Below are 17814 nucleotides of genomic sequence, written 5' to 3'. Positions count from 1 at the left end.
TAATATGGAAATCGGTGACAGAATTATACTGTAATATTGTTTCAGTGTTATATCAAAAAGTACAATATCTCACGGCCCCTGGGTGGCTCCGTCAGTTAAGCAACTGACTTCGGCTCAGGTCATGATCTCACAGATCGTGGGTTCCAGCCCCACATCAGGCTCTGTGCTGACAGCTCAGAGCCTGGAGCCTGCTTCAGATTCTGTGTCTCCCTCTCTCTCTCTGCCCCTCCCCCTCCTCATGCTCTGTCTCTCTCAGCTCTCAAAAATAAATAAACATTTAAAAAAATTTTTTTTAAAAATACAATATCCCTTCTGTTAAACTACTAGGACCATTAACTATTGATGGCTGTTAAAGTTTAATAAAAGGAGATAAAGAAAAGTGAAAACTCATATGAAATAACATACATGAAAGAATTTGGAAACTATAAAGCACCACCATAAACAAAGCTTTAATAACTGTTATAGGAGTATATCACAATATATTTCAGGGTTTTTCCATATCCTTCTTTTTGACGTAAGAACTCACAGGAAAATGAAATAAATACTAGGTCCAGAAGTAACCTATTGGTACCTAAGAATGCTATTTACAAATAATAGTTATCAAGGGTAAACATAAAAAGGCATACATAGGTATGCTTGTATAAACACACACACCAGTGATGTCTGCAACTTACTTGGAAATGTGTGAGAAAAAAAATAGTTTGATATATGATATCAAATAGATGTATGATAAAGTACAGTAAAATATTAATGGTAGAATCAAGGTGGTAAGTATACAAATATCTGCAGTAAAATTTTTAAAACTTTGTTGAATGTCTGAAAATTTTTGTAACAAAATGAAGAAACAACCTTACCTAATATAAATGTCAAGCTACATAACCAATGAAAATACCAATCAATATGTCTTGTTACTTTGTTCTTGTTATGTACTCATTAATAGGATGACAACTACTAATATGCTATGTAACACAAAGATTACAAAGTAAAGGTCATAAAATTTAAAGCATACATGTCTAAATCTTCAAAATTACACTGGAAATTAAATTTGTAATTTTTGAAGAGGTTAAATTTTGAAATCAAAGACATGTTTCCTATAACTGGTATTTCTCTAAAGAAGATCACTTTTCCTGCAAGGTAAATGTTCCAAAAATTACAAATATGAATTGAAAGATCTGAGCATTAAATAAGATTAATATGGAAGAGGTCAAACTAGACAAAACACACTGAAGTGGTACTTCTTGTAAAGTGAAGAAAAATAAAATTCAAAAGCAGCTAAGAATGAAAATAATCTCATGAAAATTCCTAAAACCTTGATAATATAAGGGAAATGTTAATTTTCCCTTATTTGAAATAAAGTTTGTCCTTTCTTAAGTTATCTTAAAAAGATACAACTAAGTGGATCCAGGAGTCAACTCTGAATTACAAGAAAGAACAAGTTTTTCAAACAGGACAATCTGCCTTTGTTCTTAGTAGAAAGTATTAAAATTACTTATCTAGAATGGCACAGAGAAATACAAGATAAAGATACAACATTTGTATCTTTAGCATTCCAATTTTCAAACACAAATAAAAATAAGTATTTACATACCTAATATTATTTTTAAGAATTTTCAAGCAACTGAAGCATTTAAAGGTTGTGTGAGTCTTCTGTTCTTCCTGAACATCTCCTTCATGTTTTCCATAATAAAAGTCATTAACTAACATGATCAATTTTCCTTTCTCTGAATCAACAGTCTTATTTTTATTTGCTGTACTTGAAAATTCTGTTTTAGCCAGTCCTAAAAAGTTATTTATCATGTCTGGACAACAGTACTGAAAGAGAAAAAACATAAGTCTTATTTAACACTTAAAAAAGATTGGACATCAAAAAACAACTGTAAGTTTACAACAAGGCCAGACCATGTTAAAACTATGCTTGGTAAATATCTGGGAAAATATTCACCAAAAGTTTGTGGTACATACTCACATTCTAATAACAATAAATACCTATTATCTTAATAAACAACAACAAAAAATTTTTAAAGAAAAACTTTAAAATGAGAACTTGGTCTAATAATTTTTTTCCTTGCAATTTATCTTTTTGGATATAAATATTGAATAATAACTTAAATGCTTAACTGAAACTAAAACTTATTCAGGGTGCCTGGTTGGCTGAGTGTCTGACTTTTGATTCAGCTCAGGTCACGATCTCAGGGTTGTGGGATTGAGCCCCACTTCAGGATCCATGCTGGACATGGAGTATGCTTAAGATTCATTCTCTCTCTCTCCCCTCCTCTGACATTCTCCCTCAACCACTGCACATTCGCCCACTCTTAAATAAATAAATTAAATAAATAAATAAATAAATAAATAAATAAAAAACCTTATTCATTTCACACTCATATCAAGATAGAGTATAGATAGGAAATGTAGGTTATATGCCATAATGTAGATGTTTCATTATCAAGTGATATATGAAATTTCATAATATCTAGTTAGAACTAAAAATTGAGTACAACTAATTTGCCATTGCCCAGACTCAAGATGCTAGAAAATGTATGAGTTAAAAAAAAAAAGCAGCAGTAGTAACACCCTGAAATCTAGAATGCTTAAATTTTTGAAGGGGAAATTTAGTTCCTCATGAGTAAACTCAAGATGTCACATAAACTGGTTCTAAAGTGGAATACTTTCATACATGAGCTTTTTTTTTCCCAACAAGATTTAACTAATTCATTTATTGTACATCATTTTCAGTTGTAGAATTTCTCCAGGGCAGTTTTTCTCAAAGGTCAGTCCAAAGAAGACCTACATTAGAAAAACCAGGAGTACTTGTCAAAATGCTAATTCCTGGGCCCACTTCAGATCCATAAACCACAATGTCTAGATACAGGGCCCAGAAATCTTTATTTTTCAACAAGCCACCCAGGTAATTCATTTATAATATAAACCAGCTGACTTAAACTCTTCTTAAATGTGTTACTTAGTAAATTAATAACAACATTAAAGAGTTTGAAACTCTATAAACACAACTCTATTCCATTTCTAAAGTAACATCCATCTCTTCTTCTGCCACATCGAAATGTTAAATCACTGGTAAAATGTTCTGAATCACATGAGAAGCTGTTCCAAAACAGGCCTATAACATTTCCTTCAATTGCATTTATGCTTTTCATCTATCAGTTCTGAAACCTTTAAGAAAAAAAAAACACCAAGAAAAAAATCTAAAATAGATCTATTTTAGATCTAAAAGAAAGGGGAAAAAATACTGAATAAAATGGGCCCCAAAACAATGACATAACTTGTGATTGAGGAGTTAAGGTTGTATCCATAAGCGAATTTAGGACAAATACATTAGGTCCTTAATACTACGTGATCCTCTGTAGTCAACCACTCAGAATAAATACAGTTGAAATGAAACCACAATGAAAAGAGGGAAATGAGAAGGGTTTTCTCTATATGTTTCTAGATATTCCTTATGACACACATAATATTTAAGAGCTGAACACTAGGTAAGTCAGGCTATTTCTAAGGACTTTTATAGGGCTAAGTTCCTTCTAAAACAGGCTGGTTTTGAATTTAAAGATAAATGGAGAAAAGGATAGTTCAGAGTAAATCCATCAACACTATCAGAAAAAAACTCAAAATACATATCTTATTACAAGTGATGTGTACTGTAGTATCATTTTGATAGATAAAACCGCTGACCTTAACTGCAATTTTACCATTGGAGTGATCTCAAACAATGGGAAAAATTATAATGCACCAAAATGATATATATGGAATAGTGTCCCTAATTAGAAATGTGGACAATCACATATATTCAAACAACAAACCTGGTTTTCAGACTGTAGGAGCTATTGAGTCATATTTGAGATTCAATACTTTCCTGAAATCTACAAAATAAGTAGTCTATAGTAGAGTGTGTTACAAGGTTATATTTTTCAGAAACATCTAATTTGGTACACCCATAAAAGGTAAAGTTACCTTAATTACTCATAAATTACGATATACATAATAGATGATCAACCGCTTTCTGTGCCTCCGTTTTTTCTTTTAAATAAAACAAGGATCCGATTTTAAAAATAAATATTAAGTCTCAAAGTGTCTTTATTTTTTAGTTTAGTTGTCATACAATACTACGTTAGTTTCATTCACAGTATCTTTTTTTTTTCATTCACAGTATCTTTTAAGCAATGTTTCAGATCCCTGTAAGACAGATGAGTAATAAATCACTGAAAACCAAGAACGGACAACCTAGTTCAGAAAATTTAGTAACTGAGAGAAAAGCACAGAATCCCACAGAAAATATCCAGAAGTCAAAAGGCAAGAAAGCAACTTAAATGAGAATTAGGCTTAGAAGGAAGGTTTTACAGGAGGATAGAAAAAGCTATGGATGGTATGGCTGAGGTATGGTCTAAGATCACCTGGTCATCTTTTATTCAGTCTAAAACCCTTTTGGTTCTAGCCCTTCACTGTAGCTCTAGGTTATCCCTTATTGTCCTCGGTTAGCCACTCGAAAATGTTAAACTTTAATGCCATACACTGTAATTTTAAACAGTAGATACCATCTTAGCACCGTTTTCATCTTCAGTCCTCCCAGTAGACGGCCATGTGCTAGTGCTTTGTTAGTACCTAAATATTTAGGTAAGATTTTCAGAACAAAGAAGGAGAGATGCTATTTTTAAACACTAAAATACAGAGGTGCCTGGGTGGCTCAGTTGGTTGAACGTCTGTCTTCGGGTTCAGGTGATGATCTCACAGTTTGTGAGCTCAAGCCCCCTGTATGGTTCTGTGCTTATAGCTCAGAGCCTGGAGCCTGCTTCTGATTCTGTCTCCCTCTCTCTCTGCCCCTCCCCTGCTCACACTCTGTCTCTGTCTCTAAGAAGTGAATTAACACTAAAAAAATATTTTAAATAAAAAAATAAATAGTAAATTGGAAGTTCCCATATGATCAGCCTGCATAAGTCAACATTTCCCCCTTTTCCTAGGACTCATCCAAAGCCACAACAACCAAATTCTAAAAATTTCACTTTCAATGAAACTAAGAACCATATAAAATCCACAGACTCTACAACACATGACAGCACTACCCAAAGCAGCCAAGATCAGACAGAAGACATGCAGGTGGAAGTAGAACAGAGAAGTCAAAAGGACCCAATAGTAACAGATCTTAGAAAGTGTCAGCAAAAATTTGCTAAAGATGAAAAACACATCCTGAAGTGCAAAGCTACATCCTTTCTTCGCAAAAACAGGTGCAGAAGCTGGGGCAAGTAGGATGACAGAAGTCCCTCAGACTTCATTTGGTACAGAGAAGTAGACAAGGCAATGCTATAAAATCAGACACACAAGTCACATTTGCAGGAAACCTTCTGCCCAGCAAAGAGTTATTATATAAACCAGCTAATAGAATGTGAGATTATTATGGCAACCTTGGCTTCCCTAAAGGAGCTTTGTACAAAAGAGCTAGCCCAAGAAAATCCAACTTATTCTTCACTATGATAGAAACTTACATCTGAACAAAAATACTTTAGGATAAAAGAAGGAAAACGTAAAATTCAGACAAAAACGCCATGGAGCAGATGCAGATGAAAACAGTGAACAAAATTTTTGTTGCAAATTTTAAAACCTTAATGACACAACTGTGTCTATTTGGAAGACCATAAAGCAAGAAGAGATGGCAAGACCAAAAAGACATTAAAAAGAGTGGCAAAACTGAGGGAAAAGTAAGGAAATAAAATCAGAGAGATAAAGAGAAATTAGACAACAGTGGTGAACAGGCATTGGAAAATAAAATGAAGGACACAGAGTTAATAATAAGAAGAGCAAATAAAAAAAAATTAAGTGTTAAAAGAAGAAAACATTTATGCCAGACAAAGGACATCAAATGAATGCATATTGGACAACATTCTCCTCTCCCCTTCAAAAGGCAAAATAATTACATGGAATAAATATTTTTAAATATTAATCAAGAAAATTACACTAAAATAAATTCTCAAATCCCAACACTAAGTCATGTCATTATAAAATTATCAGTCTTCCAAAATAAAGAAATTCTTTGGACTGCATGCAAAAAGGTCAAATCACTTACAAAGGGCAAAATAATTCAGGCTTATCCCAGATTTCTCAACAGCAACATTCAATATTGTAAAACAGGAGCACCACAAACAAGATCCTCAAAGTAGGATCCAACTTACTTTATATCTGGACAAACTGTCTTTTGAGAATGGATAATCGAACTGTTTTGAATATGAAAGACATCAAAAAATGCTGTTCCCAGGCCATGTTTGAGGAAATTACTAGAGGATGAACTTCAGCCCAACAGATAACTAAAACCATGACAAACAGACTGGTAATCAACATATTTACTGTGAAAAAAGATTAAAACAAATATAGAAATAAGGTTAACAAAGTCAAATGCAAATGTTATATGCCCTGGCAATGAAAACATTATACAACCAACAAATAAAAACTGGGAGGGGATAAAAGGACAGTAAGCATAAGTAAGCTTGAGAAAGGTCATAGACTGCCTCACATATAATAGCAGTACACCAAAGAATATCATTTAGAGCTACCAAACGAAGTAGTATATGTATGAGCAGTTTTAATAGTACAAAGATAAATACTCAGAAAAATAATAATGACTAAAATCAGGCAGGAGAGGAAAAGGTAACAACGAGTGGGTTAAGAATACTTTAACCAACTCTAATTTTACAGAATGGCAAGATGAATATAAGACTACTAGAATTATATCAGCATTAAAATTACAAGGGTAAACAAGAGAACAAAAATACAGCTTCCCTAAAAACTGAAGCTACATACATATGAAGCAATCACATGGTGAAAGACTTTTAAAAAAAGATAATAAAAATTGTCACAGAACCAAGACCAAAATAAATCATATCAACGAATACAAGTAAGTTTAACATAAGTGCTAAAACAAGAGATTTTCACATAGGATCACAAACCAAGAGGCATAAAGTGATTCAGGGTAAACAATATATTAGGCAAATGGAAACCACAGGAAAACAAGGGTTGTGAGCCTAAAAGTCATCAAACATTAAGACAAAAAAAGAGAATATTTTATATAAATGCTAAAGGAAGAGGAAGTGATCCCCCACCCCCACCCCTGGAGTGCAGGCAGGGACCACATATCATGCGCCATGGAGAGGCACTTCTCCAGTACCACGGCACATAGAAGGGAAGTTTGAATCCTAGCCAAGCACAGGGGCACGGGAGTCAGAGGAGTGAGAAAGACCACCTGGTTTGCACCCAGCACAGCGAGGGCAGTTCAGAGTAATTTGGTACAACGGGTCCATGGAGAAGCAGTTGGGGGGCTGGGGAACGGGTCGCCATTTTTCCCCCCACCACTACCAAGGTGGGGCCTCAGGGATTGGTCCTAAGGGCCACAGTGTAGGGAGGAACTTGCCCACACCAAACTAGGCCCCTCCGTACCAGGTATACTGCATATCTACTGGCGCGGGATAGAGTCAGAGGAACCAGACAGCCCCTCCTCCAGACCAGTGCTGCTGCATTGCCTTGATTAATTCTTGGACAATTCTTGTTATATAGATATATTCTTCCTTCCTTTTCTCCTCCTTATCTCTTCCCTCCTCTAGTCTGGTTACCCTGGTTGTTAGTTTATTTAAGGAGACATATTTAATCCATTCTCTTGATACATATTCCACACCTCCTTATTTACTTTCCTTTCTCTCCCCCCATATATGGGGCTAATCAAGCCCCATAGTTTCTCTGTCTGGGCAACTTTATCTTCATTTCTTTCCCCACTCCACACCCCCCTTCTTTATTTTCCTTTCTCTCTCTCTGGATTAAGCCATTTAGTCTATCTGCCCAGTCAATGTTTATTTTCTCTTTTTCCTCCCCGCCTTTGTCACTTCTCTCTTTGTATATGCTCTTCCATCAGCACCACCTCCACCCTGTTCTTTATTTGAGGCTGGTGTTTCTTGCTTTTGCTTTCGCATTGTTTTGTTTTTTTCTTTAACCTGCTTGTGTGTTTGCGTGTTTTGTTTTCTGTATGTTTGTCTGTTCACTTTCCTTTCCAAGGCTACTTGAAGGAACAAATCAAAGCACACCTGGTGGAGGCTCCAAAACATCACTACGAGTATGGAAATAAAATAACCAAAGTCACAACAACAGAGAGCAAATAACACTCTCCAAAAAAACACTTCCTGAAGGTCCAGGCCCTGGACAGTGTATGATCCTCCTTTAATATAGCAGTGCTTACAGGTGCAGAGCACATAACAAGTTTTTAGAACTCATAAGGGACAGAAAACTAGCCAAAATGACGAAACAGAAGAATGCTCCTCAAAAGAAATGCCAGGAGAAGTGACAGCTAAAGAATTGATCAATACAGATATAAGCAATATAACTGAACAAAGATTTAGAATAATAGTCATAAGATTAATCGCTGGACTTGAAAAAAGCATAGAAGATAGCAAAGAATCTATTGCTGCAGAGATCAAGGACCTAAAAAATATTCATGATGAATTTTAAAAATGCTATAAATGAGGTACAAAATAAAATGGAGGCAGCCATAACAAGGACTGAAGAGGCAGAGGGGAGAATAGGTGAATTAGAAGATAAAATTATGGAAAAAAGGAAGCTAAGAAAAAGAGAAAAAAATCCAGGGGATTTAGACAAATTGAGAACTAAGCAATTCAATCAAACAGAACAATATCCATATCATAGGAATTCCAGAAGAAGAAGAGAGAGGGAAAGAGACTGAAGGTATACTTGAACAAATCATACCTAAGAACTTCCCCAATCTGGGGAAGGAAACAGACACTGAAATCCAAGAGGAACAGAGAACTCACTTCAGAGGTAACATGAATGGATCTTCTGCACCACATATCAGTGTGAAACTGGCAAAATACAAGGATAAAGAGAGAATTCTGAAAGCAGCTAGGGATAACTGGGCCTTAACATATACAGATAGACACATAAGGGTAGTAGCAGACCTAGCTACTGAAACTTGGAAGGCCAGAAAGGAATGGCAGGAAATCTTCAATGTGGTGAACAGGAAAAATCTGCAGCCAAGAATCCTTTATCCAGCAAGACTGCCATTCAGAATAGGAGAGATAAAGGGTTTCCCAAACAAACAAAAACTGAAGGAATTCATCACCACCATACCAGCCCTATAAGAGACCCTAAAGGGGACTCTGTGAATGAAATGTTGCAAGGACCACAAACTACCAGAGACATCACTACAAGCATGAAACCTACAGAAAACACGATGACTCTAAACCCATATCTTTCAATAGTAACACTGAATGTAAATGGACTAAATGCTCCAATCAACAGACAAAGGATATCAGAATGGATACAAAAACAAGGCCCATCTATTTACTGTCTACAAGAGGCCCATTTTAGACCAGAGGGCACCTTCAGATTGAAAGTAAGGGGATGGAGAACTACCTATCATGCAACTGGAAGTCAAAAGAAAGCTTGAGTAGCCATACTTATATCAGACAAACTAGACTTTAAAGACTGTAACAAGAGATGGAGAAGGACATTATAGAATAATTACAGGGTCTATCCATTAGGAAGAGCTAACAATTATAAATGTCTATGCACCAAATTCAAAAGCACCCAAATACATAAACAACAATGAATCACAAACATAAGCAATCTTATTGGTAAGAATGTGGTCATTGCAGGGGACTTTAATATTCCACTTACAACAATGGACAGATCATCTAGACAGAAAATCAGTAAAGAAACAATGGCCCTGAGAGATACACTGGATGCAGATACACTTGACAGATATATTTAGAACTCGACATCCTAAAGCAACAGAATATACCTTCTTCTTGAGTGCACATGGAACATTCTCCAAGGTAGATCACATACTAGGTCACAAAAGAGCCATCAATAAATATAAAAGAATTGAGATCATATCACGCACACTTTCAGATCACAATGCTACAAAACTTGAAATCAACCACAGGAACAAGTTTGGAAAACCTCTAAATACACGGAGGTTAAAGAACATCCTACTAAAGACCAAATGGGTCAACCAGGCAATAAAAGAATAATTTAAAAACTATATAGTAACAAACGAAAAGGAAAACACAACAATCCAAACCCTTTGGGATGCAGCAAAGCCAGTCCTAAGAGGAAAATACATTGCAATCCAGGCCTATCTCAAGAAACAAGAAAAATCCCAAATAAAAAATCTAACAGCACACCTAAAGGAACTAGACACAGAACAGCAAAAAAAAAAAAAACCCAAACCTAGCAGAAGGAGAGAAATAATAAAGATCAGAGCAGAAATAAACAATATAGAATCCAAAATCACAGTAGAATAGATCAATGAAACTAAGAGCTGTTTTTTTGAAAAAATACACAAAACTGATAAACCTCTAGCCAGGCTTCTCAAAAAGAAAAGAGACAGGACCCAATTAGATAAAATCATGAATGAAAATGGATTTATTACAACCAAATCCCTCAAGAATACAAGAAATTACCAGAGAATACTATGAAAAATTATATGCCAACAAACTGGACAACCTGGAAGAAATGGACAAATTCCTAAACACCCACACACTTCCAAAACTCAAATGGGAAGAAATAGAAAATTTGAACAGACCCATAACTAGCGAAGAAGCTGAATCAGTTATCATAAATCTCCCAACAAATAAGAGTCCAGGACCAGATGGCTTCCCTGGGGAATTCTACCAGACACTTAAAGCAGAGATAATACCTATCCTTCTCAAGCTGTTTCAAAAATAGAAAGGGAAGGAAAACTTCCAGACTCATTCTACGAAGCCAGTATTACTTTGATTTCCAAACCAGACAGAGACCCAGCAAAAAAAGAGAACTACAGGCCAATATCCCTGATGAATATGGATGCAAAAATTCTCAACAAGATACTAGCAAATCGAATTCAATAGCATATAAAAAGAATTATTCACCATGATCAAGTGGGATTTATTCCTGGGCTGCAGGGCTGGTTCAACATTTGCAAATCAATCAATGTGATACATCACATTAATAAAAGAAAAGATAAGAACCATATGATCCTGTCAATCGATGCAGAAAAAGCATTTGACAAAATGCAGCATCCTTTCTTGATAAAAACCCTCGAGAAAGTCGGAACAGAAGAAACATACTTAAACATCATAAGCCATGTATGAAAAGCCCACAGTTACTATCATCCTCAATGGGGAAAAACTGAGTTTTCCTCCTGAGATCAGGAAAACGACAGGGATGTCCACTCTCACCACTGTTGTTTAGCACAGTGTTGGAAGTGCTAGCATCAGCAATCAGACAACAAAAAGAAATCAAAGGCATCAAAATTGGCAAAGATGAAGTCAAGCTTTCACTTTTTGCAGATGACATGATATTATACATGGAAAACCCAATAGACTCCACCAAAAGTCTGCTAGAACTGATACATGAATTCAGCAAAGTCGCAGGATACAAAATCAATGTACAGAAATCAGTTGCATTCTTATACACTAACAATGAAGCCACAGAAAGACAAATAAAGAAACTGATCCCATTCACAATAGCACCAAGAAGCATAAAATACCTAGGAATAAACCTAACCAAAGATGTACAAGATCTGTATGCTTAAAACTATAGAAAGTTTATGAAGGAAACTGAAGAAGATACAAAGAAATGGAAAAACATTCTGTGCTCATGGATTGGAAGAATAAATATTGTTAAAACGTCAATACTACCCAAAGCAATCTACACATTCAATGCAATCCCAATCAAAATTGCACCAGCATTCTTCTCAAAGCTAGAACAAGCAATCCAAAAATTTGTATGGAACAACAAGACCTCGAATAGCCAAAGTAAGTTTGAAGAAGACCAAAGCGGGAAGCATCACAATCCCAGACTTTAGCCTCTACTACAAAGCTGTCATCATCAAGACAGCATGGTATTGGCACAAAAACAGACACATAGACCAATGGAATAGAATAGCAACCCCAGAACTAGACCCACAAAAGGATGGCCAACTAGTCTTTGACAAAGCAGGAAAGAATATCCAATGGAAAAAAGACAGTCTCTTTAATGAATGGTGCTGGGAGAACTGGACAGCAACATGCAGAAGGATGAACTAGACCACTTTCTTACACCATTCACAAAAATAAACTCAAAAGGGATAAAGGACCTCAATGTGAGACAGGAAACCATTCAAACCCTAGAGGAGAAAGCAGGAAAAAACTTCTCTGACCTCAGCCGCAGCAATTTCTTACTTGATACATCTCCAAAGACAAGGGAATTAAAAGGAAGCATGAACTACTGGGACCTCATCAAGATAAAAAGCTTCTGCACAGCAAAGGAAACAACCAACAAAACTAAAAGGCAACCAATGGAATGGGAAAAGGTTTTGCAAATGACATTCGGACAAAGGGCTAGTATCCAAAATCTATACAGACCTCACCAAACTCTACACCTGAAAAACAAATAATCCAGTGAAGAAATGGGCAGAAAACATGAATAGACACTTCTCTAAAGAAGACATCCAGATGGCCAACAGGCACATGAATAGATGCTCAATGTCACTCCTCATCAGGGAAATACAAATCAAAACCACACTGAGATATTACTTCACGCCAGTCAGAGTGGCTAAAATGAACAAATCAGGAGACTATAGATGCTAGAGAGGATGTGGAGAAATGGGAACCCTCTTGCACCGTTCACGGGAATGCAAACTGGTGCAGCTGCTCTGGAAAACAGTACATAAGTTCCTCAAAAAACTAAAAATAGAACTAACTACCCTATGACCCAGCAAGAGCACTGCTAGGAGGGTACCCAAGGGATACAGGAGTGCTGATACATAGGGGCACATGTTCCCTAATATTTAAAGCAGCACTTTCAACAATAGCCAAATTATGGAAAGAACCTAAATGTCCATCAACTGATGAATGGATAAAGAAGATGTGGTTTAGGGGCGCCTGGGTGGCTCAGTCGGTTGAGTGTCCGACTTCAGCTCAGGTCATGATCTCGTGGTTCATGAGTTCGCGCCCTGCGTTGGGCTCTGTGCTGACAGCTCAGAGCCTGGAGCCTGTTTCGGATCCTGTGTCTCCCTCTCTCTCTGCCCCTCCCTCACTCACGCACACGCACTCTCGCTCTCTCTCTCTCTCTTTCTCGGTCTCTCAGAAATAAGTAAATGTAAAAAAATTTTTTTTAATTAATTAAAAAAAAAGATGACATGGTTTATATACACAATGGAATACTACTTGGCAATGAGAAAGAATGAAATCTTGCCATTTGCAGCAATGTGGATGGAAATGAAAGGTATTATGGTAAGTGAAATAAGTCAGTGAGAGAAAAAGACATCATATGTTTTCACTCATATGTGAATCTTGAGAAACTTAACAGAAGACCAGGGGGAGGGGAAAGGGAGGGAAAAAAAGTTACAGAGAGGGAAGGAGGCAAACCATAAGGGACTCTTAAATACAGAGAACAAACTGAGGGTTGATGGGGAGTGGGGGAGAGGAGAAAGTATGTGATGGGCATTGAGGAGGGCACTTGTTAGGATGAGCACTGGGTGTTGTATGGAAGCCAAGTTGACAATAAATTATATTTAAAAAATGCTAAAGGATGGGTTTGTAATACAATTGTGAGAGAATCATCCATATCGCAAATAATATTAACAATCTTAGAAGTGAAATATATGGCAGAAAATATCAGTAATGAAAGATATAGATTGACATTTGGTATTTCTCCATCCATGTAAGATAAAGTACACAACAGGATGGAGTTAAGATGGCAAAGTAGTATGGGGACCCTAAGCTTGTCTAGTCCCTGACATCAGCTGGATCAGCATCACACCATTTTGAACACCTAGGAAATTGATCGAAGGATTAATACAATAATCTGCATAATTTGAGCCAGAGAATTTGGCAGTTACGCAATGAATAGAAGTGAATTGGGGGAGGAAAAAACCCACAGAGCCATGGAGGGTAGGGAGTCATTTTCGCAGAGAGAGGACCAAGAGATTAAGAAAAAGGGGGAAACTGCAGCACATCGGGAGCATGCAAAAAAAGCACACACCCCAAAAGTAGCTGGAGAGAAACAAAGAGTAAAAACACTCACAGGAGACAGGACAAGACGTTTGTTGTCCAAAATCACTGATGGGGAGAAAGGAGAGGGTTCTAATACGGCCAGAAGTTTATACACAGTGGAGAACAGAGTCTGAAGTTTCAGAGCTCAGTGCCTGGCAGTCCTCTGGTGGAAAAGTAGGGCAAATACCCAAAAGCAGGCAGCACAGTTTGAGGGGTCCAAGTCTCTCACGGGGAGAAGCGGTTCTCCTGCTTGCACTGCATTTGGTAGAGACCATACAACCTTCCTATGGACAAGATTCTCAGCAGACCCTGGAGAACTGCCACATTTACTGATATTTTAACAATGATCCCAGAGTGGAGCAAAACCTGGCACTGGCTGTGTGTTGTGATTTACCATAAACTCTGAGACAGTGCTGCTCCGCGATCACGTGAATGTTTTCTGGGACAACCTGGCCACTGCCCAGCAATACCCTACCCCAGAGAATCAGCATGGATCCAAGATGCCGGGGTCTCTGAAGTGTGGGGTTTTGAAACACAGCCCCATCTGAGATAAATCTCTGGAGGCCACACCAGGAAGACAGACAGCTTGGACAAAGAGTAAAGGCATGGAGCATATGGAAGCCTGAGACAAAGGACGGTTGCTTGACTGCTTGTGTGTGAGGGCATGAAATTCCTGCGCCAGAGACTAGAGAGCCAGGTGAAGCTATTTTCACTGCAAGCATGCGCATGCACATGCACACACATGTGGAACAACCCCAGTGAGCTAAGCAGTACCACCAAGTAGAAAACAGAGCTGTTACACCAAGCCATGCCCACCTGCACACTCCAGGCACATCCCCCAGAGGACCAGCACAAATCACTTCCACCTGCTTAGTCTACAGACTACAGTGCTGCAAAGTTTCAGTTCCAGGGAAAAATGGATATAACTTCATTTGGATATCATTCGGTTTGCTTGTTTGTTTATTTTCTTTGCTTCTGTTTTTATGTTATTTTCTTTTTTCTCTCTCTGTTTCTTAGATACAGAAAGGGAAATTTTTTAAATTTTTTTATTCTACTTTATTTTCTTTATTCTCTTTTATACTATTTTATTCAATTTTTAATTAAAAAAAATTTTTAATGTTTATTTTTGAGACAGAGAGACAGAGAAAGAGTGAGAGAGAGAATGAGCAGGGGAGGGGCAGAGAGAGAAGGAGACACAGAATCTGAAACAGAATCCAGGCTCTGAGTGGTCAGCACTGAGCGCAACGCGGGGCTTGAACTCGTGGACCATTAGATCATGACCTGAGCTGAAGTCAGACACTTAACCGACTGAGCCACCCTAGTGCCCCTTTTTTAATATTTAAATTTGTTTTATAAGTTATGTTTTCATTTCTCTCTTTTCTCTTTTCTGTCAAGCTTATCTAAACAAGCAGACTAAACACACCTAGGTTCTAACTTCCTTTATTTGACTTTTTTTATTTTTAATTTTTAATTTTATTAATTTTTTCTTTACCTCCAAAATGAAAGGACAGAAGAATTCCCCTCAAAAGAAAGCAGATGACAGCCAGAAATTTAATTGACAAAGATATAAGTAAGACATCTGAACTAGAATTTAAATTTTTTTTAATGTTTGAGAGAGAGAGAGAGAGAGAGAGAGTGTTAAGTGAGGGAGGGTCAGAGAAAGGGAGACACAGAATCTAAAGCAGGCTCCAGGCTCTGAGCTGTTAGCACAGAGCCTAACATGGGGCTCAAACTCATGAACTGTTAGATCATGACCTGAGCCGAAGTTGGACGCTCAACCAACTGAGCCACCCAGGCATGATGAACTAGAATTTAAAACCACAATTATGGGGCGCCTGGGTGGCGCAGTCGGTTAAGCGTCCGACTTCAGCCAGGTCACGATCTCGCGGTCCGTGAGTTCGAGCCCCGCGTCAGGCTCTGGGCTGATGGCTCGGAGCCTGGAGCCTGTTTCCGATTCTGTGTCTCCCTCTCTCTCTGCCCCTCCCCCGTTCATGCTCTGTCTCTCTCTGTCCCAAAAAATAAATAAAAAATGTTGAAAAAAAAAAAAAATAAAAATAAAAATAAAAAATAAAACCACAATTATAAGAATACTAGCTGGGGTTGAAATAAGGATAGAAGACACCAGAGAATCCCTTTCTACAGAGATAAAAGAACTAAAAGCCAGTCAGGCTGAAATTAAAAATGCTATAACTGAGATGCAATCTCAAACGGATGCCATGACAGCAAGGATGAACAAAACAGAGCAGTGAATCAGTGATATAGAAGATAAAACTATGGAAAATAAAAAAGTATAAAAAAAGGAAAAAAAAGGCAAAAGATCACAATACAAGACATAGAGAACTCAGTGGTTTATTAAAGAGGAATAACATTCATATCATAAGAGTCCCAGAAGATGAAGAGAGACAAAAAAAAGGGGCAGAAGGTTTACGTGAGCAAATTATAGCTGAAAACTTTCCTAATCTGGGGAAGGACACAGACATCAAAACCCAAGAAGCACAGAGAACTTCCATTAGATCAACAAAAACCAACTATAACCAAGACATATCATAGTCAAATTCACAAGATACACAAACAAGGAAAGAATCATGAAAGCACCAAAGGAAAAAAAAGTCCTTAACCTACAAGGGAAGACAGATCAGGTTTGCAGCAGATCTACCCACAGAAACTTGGCAGGCCAGAAAGGAGTAGCAGGATATACTGAACATGCAGAATCAAAAAAATATGCAGCCAAGAATTCTTTATCCAGCAAGTCTGTCATTCAGAATAAAAGGAGAGCTAGAGTTTGCCAGACAAACAAAACTAAAGGAGTGGTGACTACTAGACCTGCCCTGCAATAAATTTTAAGGGGGACTCTGAATGGAGAAAAAAACAAAACAAAACAAAAAAGACCAAAAGCAAAAAAGACCAGAAAGGACCCAAGAACATTACCAGAAATACCAACTCCATAGCAATACAATGGCATTAAATTCATTTCTTTCAATAATCAACTCTGAATGTAAATGGACTAAATGCTCTAATCAAAAGACACAGGGTATCAAAACGGATAAAAAAAAAACAATGCCCATCTATATGCTGACTACAAAATACTCATTTTAGACCTAAAGACATCTGCGGTTTGGGGCGCCTGGGTGGCTCAGACAGTTAAGCATCTGACTCTTGGTTTCAGCTCAGGTCATGATCTCGCATTTGTGAGTTCAAGCTCCGTATTGTGCTCTGCGCTGACAGTGCAGAGCCTGCCTGGGAATCTCCATTTCCCTCTCTCTCTGCCCCTTCCCCATTCATGTTCTTTCTCCCTCAAAATAAATAAATAAACTTTAAAAAATTAAAAAAAAAAAAAAAAGACAACTGCACACTGAAAGGGGATGGAGAACCAACTATCATGCTAATGGATGTCAAAATAAAGCCTGAGTAGCAATACTTATATCAGACATATTAGATTTTAAAATAAAGACCATAACAATAGATGAAGAAGGGCCTTATATCATAATTAAGGAGGTTATCCACCAAGATCTAACAATTGTAAATATTTATACCACCAACTTAGAATCATCCAAATACACAAGTCAAATAATCACAAACATAAAGAAACTCATTGATAATAATACCATAATAGTAGGCGGACTTTTTTTTTTTTAAACTTTTTTTTTAACGTTTATTTTTGAGACAGAGAGAGACAGAGCATGAATGGGGGAGGGTCAGAGAGAGAGGGAGACACAGAATCGGAAACAGGCTCCAGGCTCTGAGCGGTCAGCACAGAGCCCGACGCGCAGCTCGAACTCACGGACCACGAGATCAT

The 17814-nt window shown here is 37.3% G+C and overlaps 1 protein-coding gene across 14 annotated transcripts in view; it reads right to left on the bottom strand.

Moving 5' to 3' along the window:
* Nucleotides 1-17814, bottom strand: part of ZNF280D (zinc finger protein 280D) — a 320006-nt gene that overhangs the window by 81332 nt on the left and 220860 nt on the right. For all 14 annotated transcript variants that reach the window (XR_009264122.1, XM_058737626.1, XM_058737625.1 and 11 more), the window contains one exon: nucleotides 1589-1812. Coding sequence is in view for 13 of the 14 variants with exons in the window: in XM_058737626.1 (XP_058593609.1) it covers nucleotides 1589-1812 (224 nt within the window). In the remaining variant the exon portion in view is untranslated. The remainder of the gene's footprint in view (nucleotides 1-1588; nucleotides 1813-17814) is intronic.

This window comes from Neofelis nebulosa, chromosome 7 (assembly GCF_028018385.1).
Source record: "Neofelis nebulosa isolate mNeoNeb1 chromosome 7, mNeoNeb1.pri, whole genome shotgun sequence".
In the NCBI taxonomy this organism is placed as follows: domain Eukaryota; kingdom Metazoa; phylum Chordata; class Mammalia; order Carnivora; family Felidae; genus Neofelis; species Neofelis nebulosa.
The sequence above is the reverse complement of the archived record's forward strand: the minus strand, read 5'-3'. Positions and strand labels throughout refer to the sequence as shown.